The sequence below is a fragment of the Tinamus guttatus genome, unplaced genomic scaffold (genome assembly GCF_059628265.1).
Source record: "Tinamus guttatus ecotype Peru unplaced genomic scaffold, ASM5962826v1 Tinamus_guttatus_pri_ptg001694l, whole genome shotgun sequence".
Lineage (NCBI taxonomy): Eukaryota > Metazoa > Chordata > Aves > Tinamiformes > Tinamidae > Tinamus > Tinamus guttatus.
In genome coordinates, this window is record NW_028290228.1 from 1 (window position 1) to 8,563 (window position 8,563).

Consider the following 8,563-nt stretch of genomic DNA (forward strand, 5'->3'; position numbering starts at 1 on the left):
AGGGGAGGGGGGGGGGGAGATCTCGCGGAGCACCCCGCAGAGCTCTGGCGGGAAATAGAGGCGGTGGGACAGTCGTGGGGTTTGGGGGGGGTGAGGTAGGAGCGGGAGATCTCGCGAGACTTGAGCGGGTGGAGATGAGCAGAAGATCGCGGCAGAGTTGGGGGAAGGGGCGGGGGGGAGCGGGCGGGAGGTCTCGCGAGAATTGCCTGCCAAGGGGGCGTCGCGGGGCATGCCGGGAGCGTGCTCTGCCGCGCGGGAACGGGGCAAAATGGCGGCGGCAGGCGCGTGGCGCCGGGCCCCGCCCCCCTGGCCGAGATCTCGCGAGAGCTGCCGGGAATCTGCGGGTCTCGCGGCGCGGTGCCTGCTGGGAGATGTAGTCCTGCTGCTGGAGCACAGGCTCAGAGCCGCCATGACACCGCCCCGCCGATGACGCAAGCGCCACCAGTGACGTCATCAAGCCCCACGTCGGGGGGGGGCAGATGACGCCCTCCCCTTCAGGAAATGGGGGACGGGCCACGGCAGTGGGCGGGGCCACCCCAAATCACTCCTATTGGCTCCAATTCCAATAGGCAGGAGGGGGCGGGGTCAGCAGGCACGTAGGTGCTGTGGGAGGGGAGGGGCTGGTCCTGGGGGCGGGGCTAAGAGAGGGGGCGGGGCCCCGGACACCTGTGCTCCGTGAGGAAGGGGAAAGGCAACAACTCCCTTTTTTCGTTTGATTTTTTCTTATTTTTTCTTTTTTTTCTATTACAATTTTGTAGTTTTATGCACTTTTTTTTCTTTTTTGTTTTTTTTATCTAAAAAGAGCAGAAAGAGCGTCCAGAAAACAAAAACAGAGACAACCCCAAAACCCCCTGCTTTCAACCCAAAACGTGACAGAAGGACACACGTGATCCTGGGACACACAGACACAGGGCAGGACACGCGTGTCCCTGCAGTGACAGAGAGGGACACGAGTGTGCCCAGACAAGGGGAGGGTCACGCGTGTCCTTGGGATGGGACACGTGTGACGGACACACACGTGACCCTGGGGGACACGGGAGGGGACACGTGTGACCCTAGGACACACAGGTGACCCTAGGGGACATGTGACCCTAAGACACGCACATGACCCTGGCACACACATGTGACCCTGGGGGACATGGGAGGGGACACATGTGACCCTAGGACACACAGGTGACCCTAGGGGACATGTGACCCTGGGACACCCACGTGACCCTGGGGGACATGGAAGGGGACACGTGTGACCCTAGGACATGCACGTGACCCTAGGACACACAGGTGACCCTGGGGGACACGGGAGGGGACACGTGTGACCCTGGGAAACCCACGTGACCCTAGGACATGCACGTGACCCTGGGACACATGGGAGGGGACACACGTGTCCCTGGCGTGACCTGGCTCCGCACACGTGTCCTAGGGGCCCTGCGAGCACCAACGCGGGTGGCCGTGGGGACGTCCCCGCGTGTCCCCACGTGTCCCCACGTGTCCCCGCACGTCCCCACGTGTCCCCGCGTGTCCCCGCGTGTCCCCACGGCGCTCACAGGAAGTAGTCGGCCACGGGCTTCTTGGCGGGGACGCCGCGCGTCTCCTGCGGCGCCGCCTCGAAGATGATGAACTCCTTCTGCAGGTGCTCGTCCAGCTCCAGGATGGCCGCCACGTTGCCGCACCTGGGGGGACAGCGGTGACACCGCGGCCTCTCGCCTCGGCTGCTCTCGTCACCCATTGGGTGGCCTGGGTCTTGTGGGGCCATCATGGCCGTGTCACCCATTGGGTGGCTTTGGCCCTGTCACCCCATCTCTGGCCGTGTCACCCACCGGGTGACCTTGGCCATGGCACCTCCATCCCCAGACAGGTGTCACCTCCATCCCTATACTGGGGTCACCCCTCTCCTTCCCCATGTCCCTCTGTGTCCCCTCATGTCCCTCTGTGTCCCCTCATGTCCCCCTGTGTCCCCCCATGTCCCCCATTTTTTTCCCCGTGTCCCTCAATTTCCCTTGTCCCCCCATGTCCCTCCTTTTCCCGCAGTGTCCCCCCATGTCCCTCATTTTCCCTCCATGTCCCCCTGTCCCCCTGTCTCCCATTTTCCCATATCCCTATGTCCCCCTGTCCATTTTCCCCGTGTCGCCCCGTGTCCCTCCTTTCCCCCCGTGTCCTCATGTCCCCGTGTCCCCCATGTCCCCCTGTGTCCCTCTATGTCCCTCATTTTCTCCCCGTGTCCCCATGTCCCTCTGTGTCCCCCCAGGTTCCCCTGTCCCCCCGTGTCCCTCCTATTCCCCTGTGTCCCTCCTTTTCCCCCCCTGTCCCCCCGTGTCCTCATATCCCCCTGTCCCCCCGTGTCCCCCTGTCCCCATGGTGTCCCCCCGCGTCCCCCCTTTTCCCCCCGTGTCCTCATGTCCCCCTGTCCCCATGGTGTCCCCCTGTCCCCCCGTGTCCCCACGGTGTCCCCCCGTGTCCTCATATCCCCCTGTCCCCCCGCGTGTCCCCCCCTGTCCCCCCGTGTCCTCATATCCCCCTGTCCCCCCGTGTCCCCCTGTCCCCATGGTGTCCCCCCGTGTCCCCCCCTGTCCCCCCGTGTCCTCATGTCCCTCTGTGTCCCCCCGTGTCCCCCTGTCCCCATGGTGTCCCCCTGTCCCCCCGTGTCCCCCCCTGTCCCCCCGTGTCCTCATGTTCCCCTGTCCCCATGGTGTCCCCCGTCCCCCCGTGTCCCCCCGTGTCCCCCCGTGTCCCCCTGTCCCCATGGTGTCCCCCTGTCCCCCCCTGTCCCCATGGTGTCCCCCCGTGTCCCCCCTTTTCCCCCCGTGTCCTCATGTCCCCCTGTCCCCCCGTGTCCCCCTGTCCCCCCGTGTCCCCACGGTGTCCCCCCGTGTCCCCCGCACCGGTAGCAGTAGTTGGGCGCGGACCACACGGTGAGGACGCTCTCCCCGAAGTGCCACTTGTAGCCCTCCATGACGAGCTGGTGCGCCCGGCAGATCATGTCGATGTCGTTGGCCGCGTTGAACTGGGCGACCACGTCGCTGCCGAACAGGTACCCGGCGCCGCGCGGGGACACGCCCCAGCCGGTGGTGTCTGCGGGGTGACAACATGGGTGACAGCGCGGGTGACAATGCAGGGGACACGTCCCCGACACGCCCCAGCCGGTGGTGTCTGCGGGGTGACAACATGGGTGACAGCGCGGGTGACAATGCGGGGGACACGTCCCCAACACGCCCCAGCCGGTGGTGTCTGCGGGGTGACAACGAGGGTGACAGCGCGGGTGACAACGCGGGGGACGCGTCCCCGACACGCCCCAGCCGGTGGTGTCTGCGGGGTGACAACATGGGTGACAGCGCGGGTGACAATGCGGGGGACACGTCCCCAACACGCCCCAGCCGGTGGTGTCTGCGGGGTGACAACGAGGGTGACAGCGCGGGTGACAATGCAGGGGACGCGTCCCCGACACGCCCCAGCCGGTGGTGTCTGCGGGGTGACAACATGGGTGACAGCGCGGGTGACAATGCGGGGGACACGTCCCCAACGCGCCCCAGCCGGTGGTGTCTGCGGGGTGACAACGAGGGTGACAGCGCGGGTGACAATGCAGGGGACGCGTCCCCGACACGCCCCAGCCGGTGGTGTCTGCGGGGTGACAACATGGGTGACAGCGCGGGTGACAATGCAGGGGACACGTCCCCAACACGCCCCAGCCGGTGGTGTCTGCGGGGTGACAACGAGGGTGACAGCGCGGGTGACAATGCAGGGGACGCGTCCCCGACACGCCCCAGCCGGTGGTGTCTGCGGGGTGACAACATGGGTGACAGCGCGGGTGACAATGCAGGGGACACGTCCCCGACACGCCCCAGCCGGTGGTGTCTGCGGGGTGACAACATGGGTGACAGCGCGGGTGACAATGCGGGGACACGTCCCCGACACGCCCCAGCCGGTGGTGTCTGCGGGGTGACAACGAGGGTGACAGCGCGGGTGACAACGCGGGGGACGCGTCCCCGACACGCCCCAGCCGGTGGTGTCTGCAGGGGGACAAGGGTGACACCAGGATGACAACGCGAGTGACAGCGTGGGAAATGTGTCCCCAACACACCCCAGCTGGTGGTGTCTGACGGGGGACAAGGGTGACACCAGGGTGACAACAAGGGTGTCAGTGCGGGGGACGCGTCCCCAACACACCCCAGCCGGTGGTGTCTGACGGGGGAACAACGCGGGTGACAACACGAGTGACAACACGGGTGACGCGTCCCCGACACACCCCAGCCCATTGCATCTGCCACAGGTGACAAAATGGGTGACAACGCGGGGGACGTGTCCCCAACACGCCCCAGCCCGTCACGTCTGCGGGGACGGTGCAGGTGACAGGACAACAGCGGTGCCGTCGCGGTGCCGTCGCAGTGACATCGCGGTGCCGTCGCGGTGACGTCGCGGTGCCGCCGCGGTGCCGTCGCGGTGACGTCACGGTGACGTCACGGTGACGCCGCGGTGCCACCCACCTTCGGGGTCGGACCAGAGCAGGTCGCACATGGGCCCGTCGTGCGGCACCTCCTGCTTGCGGTCGATGGTCCGGATCTGGTCCAGGGTCTGGATGGAGGGCGACAGCCCCCCGTGCACGCAGAAGATCTGCGCGCAGGCGTGTGCTTAGCGTGTCCCTAGCGTGTCCTTTTCCTTTCCCTTCCTTAGCATGTCCTTAGTGTGTGCTTAGCGTGGAGCTCCCCGACACCCCCCAACCCCTCGGGGCAGCATCAAGGGGCATGGGGACGCCCTGGGGGCTGCGTGTGCTTAGTGTGTCCTTAGCGTGTCCTTAGCATGTCCTTAGCGTGCCCTTAGCGTGCGCTTTTCCTTTCCCTTCCCTTTCTCTTCCTTAACGTGTCCTTAGCGTGTGCTTAGCGTGTGCCACAAACCCGGCCCCAGGCGCCTCCAATGCGACCAGAACCGCTCCGGGTGGCACCAAGGGAGCTCGGGAGGCCCCGGGGAGGCCCCGTGTGCCCGGAACGCGCCCGGCGCGTCCCCAACGTGTCCCCAACGCGTCCCCAACGCGTCCCCGCGTCCCCAACGCGCCTGGCGTGTCCCCAACACGTCCCCAACGTGTCCCCAACGCGTCCCCAACGCGTCCCCATGTCCCCAACGTGTCCCCAAAGCGTCCCCAACGCGTCCCCAACACGTCCCCACCGTGTCCCCAACGCGTCCCCAACGCGTCCCCCAACGCGTCCCAATGCGTCCCCAACGCGTCCCCACGGTGTCCCCAACGCGTCCCCAACGCGTCCCCACCGCGTCCCCCAACGCGTCCCCAACGCGTCCCAACGCGTCCCCACCGCGTCCCCAACGTGTCCCCAATGCGTCCCCCACGTGTCCCCCACGTGTCCCCCACGTGTCCCCACCGTGTCCCCAACGCGTCCCCAGCGTGTCCCCAACGCGTCCCCACGGTGTCCCCAACGTGTCCCCACCGTGTCCCCACGGCGTCCCCAACGCGTCCCCAACGCGTCCCCAACGCGTCCCCAACGTGTCCCCAACGTGTCCCCAATGTGTCCCCAACGTGTCCCCAACGTGTCCCCAACGCGTCCCCAACGCGTCCCCAATGTGTCCCCAATGTGTCCCCAACGCGTCCCCAACGCGTCCCCACCGTGTCCCCAACGCGTCCCCAGCGCGTCCCCAACGCGTTCCCAACGCGTCCCCACCGTGTCCCCAACGCGTCCCCAGCGCGTTCCCAATGTGTCCCCAACGCGTCCCCACGGTGTCCCCAACGCGTCCCCAACGCGTCCCCAACGCGTCCCCAACGCGTCCCCAACGTGTCCCCAACGCGTCCCCAGCGCGTCCCCACGGTGTCCCCAACGTGTCCCCAACGCGTCCCCACGGTGTCCCCAACGCGTCCCCAGCGCGTCCCCACGGTGTCCCCAACCTGTCCCCAACGTGTCCCCAACGCGTCCCCAACGTGTCCCCAACGCGTCCCCAACGTGTCCCCAATGCGTCCCCCCGCGCGCACCTTCCCGTCGATGATGGCCGACAGGCTGAGGTAGTCGAAGATCTCGGTGCAGTACGCGTCCCCAACGCGTCCCCAACGCGTCCCCAGCGTGTCCCCAACGCGTCCCCAACGCATCCCCACGGTGTCCCCAACGTGTCCCCAACGCATCCCCACCGCGTCCCCAACGTGTTCCCAACGCGTCCCCAGCGTGTCCCCAACGCGTCCCCACCGTCCCCCCGCGTCCCCGCGCGCACCTTCCCGTCGATGATGGCCGACAGGCTGAGGTAGTCGAAGATCTCGGTGCAGTACCGCCACACGGTCACCGAGCCGTACTTGCGCAGACACTCGTCGTAGAAGCCGTACACCTGCGTGATCTGCCGGCTCTCGTGGTTGCCGCGGATCAGCGTGATGCGGTCGGGATAGCGCACCTGGAGCGGCGGGAACGCTGCCGCGGAGCCGCCCGGACGCCGGGGCCCGTCCCGGACGCCGGGGCCCACCTTGAGCGCCAGCAGCAGCAGGAAGGTCTCCACGCTGTAGAAGCCCCGGTCCACGAAGTCGCCCATGAACAGGTAGTTGGTCTCGGGGACGTCGCCCCCCACCTGGGGGGCAATTAGCGACAGGGTCGTTAAAGAAGGGGGGTCATTAGCGAGGGGGGGTCGTTGGGGCACAATTAGGGGGTAATTAGGGGGTTTCATGGCAATTAAAGGAGCTTTGAGGGCTGGCGGGGGCTCAAGGAGCAGCTCTGAGGATGCTGGGGTGGGTAACGAAGATATTAATTATTAACTATGGAACAATTAAAAGGAAATGATAGCATAATTAGCAACCCAGCGCAATTAAACAATTAGACAATAATTAGGTAGGGGGAAGCAGTTAGCAGGGGGCAATTGGGGACCCCCAGAATCAGAAGAGTAATTACAGAGGTAATTAGGATCGGGTAAGTTAATTAGGTCCTGCAGAGAGTCTGTTAATTAACATTAATTAGCGGGGCTCACCCGGAAGAGCTCCTTGAGGTCATAGAACTGCCCATGGATGTCGCCGCACACCTGGGGGGGGGGGGGTTAATGAGCCTAATTAACCCCCCCATTAACTTTCTTCCTCTCTCTTTTAATCTATCCACCCAGTAATTACCCCAGTGATTAACTAGCCTCCACAAGGCCCTTGTTAGTCCTCTCCAGGCCTAATTACCCCCCAACTACCCACTAATTACCCCCCCAGACGTTAATTAGCTACCCAGTCTACCCCCTGGAGCCCCTAATTAACCCACCAATGACCACACAGATTGATTAGCCCCTAATTAACCCTGTTGGCCCCTTAATTAACCCCATATGAGCCCTTAGTTATTCCCTACTCCCAATTTACCCCACCACCCCTAATTATCTGCTAATTACCTCCCAAATTACCCCACCAATTATTTAACCCGCAATTTACCCCCCCCCCAATTAACCCCCTTAGCCCCCTAATTAACTCTCATGGACCCTTAATTAACGCCCCAATTAGTTACCCCCTACCCCTAATTTACCCCCTCCAGAACCCTAACTCCTCCCTTAATTACTCATTAATACCCCAGTTTATTAATACTTATTTAACATCTCCTCAGCCCCTAATTACCCCCATAATTAACAAGGGCGCTAATTACCGTGACAGGTGAGTCCACCCGCTGCACGTTGCTCTCCTCCACCAGGATCTCCCTGTTAACGAACGGGGGGGTTAACGAGCCCGGTGGGGGGGGTTAACGAGCCCGGGGGTTAATGAGCGTTAATTAGCGCTAATGGACCTGGCCTTGGCGCACAGGGCCTTGACCTCGCTCTCCTTGATGAGCTCGCAGCGCCGCAGCTGCTCGATCTGCCGGTCCAGGTCGCTGCACTCGCCCATGGCCTGCAATTAGCGCGCTAATTAACCCATCAATTAACAAATTAACCATCCCCCCCCCCATGGTTGATTAATCCAATCCCCTCCCCTCACATGGAGCCGGTCCCCCCCAACACTTTCATTAATTAGTTAATTAATTCCCCAGCGCTAATTACCCCCCAAAACCAGCTCCCTCCCCCCATTCTAATTAGCCTCCCAAGTGCTAATTGACCCCCCCATTTTAATTAACTCCCAAGGGCTAATTGACCCCCCCCATTTTAATTAACCCCAAGGGCTAATTGACCCCCCCCATTTTAATTAACCCCAAGGGCTAATTGAGCCCACCCCATTCTAATTAAACACCCCCCCATGCTAATTGGGCTCCAATTGGGCTAATTGCCCCCCCCCAGCACCAATTAACCCCCCAGGGCCATCTGACCACCCACATTGGCTAATTAAGACCCCCCCCGGATAGTTACTCCCCCCCCAAGGGCTAATTACCCCCCCCATGGACTAACTACCCCCCCACGCTACTAATTGCCCCTCCATAAACCCCCCCCATTGTGTCCCCCCATAGGAGCTTATTGGGACCCCCCCCCGCGCTTATTGCCCGCCCCTCCGCTAATTAGCACTAATTGACACCCCCCCGGGGCTAACGAGCCGCCCTGAGCACTAATTAGCGCTAATTAGAGCCCCCCAAAGCCTAATTGAGCCCCCAAGGAGGGCCCCAACCGGCGCCGCCCGCCCCCCAGAGTCTCCAAAACCCCCCGAATC

General features: G+C 63.5%; 1 protein-coding gene across 1 annotated transcript; it reads right to left on the reverse strand.

The window, feature by feature from the left end:
• Positions 1–1,513: 1,513 nt before the first annotated feature.
• LOC148590133 (serine/threonine-protein phosphatase 4 catalytic subunit) lies at positions 1,514–7,813 on the reverse strand. The gene is made up of 8 exons (XM_088539444.1): positions 7,716–7,813; positions 7,578–7,629; positions 6,934–6,984; positions 6,439–6,540; positions 6,196–6,369; positions 4,476–4,602; positions 2,877–3,066; positions 1,514–1,667 (listed from the first exon to the last, which is right to left on the reverse strand). The coding sequence occupies exons 1-8, from the start codon at positions 7,811–7,813 to the stop codon at positions 1,538–1,540; spliced, it is 924 nt and encodes a 307-aa protein (XP_088395570.1). The 3' UTR covers positions 1,514–1,537.
• Between the last annotated feature and the right edge of the window lie 750 nt (positions 7,814–8,563).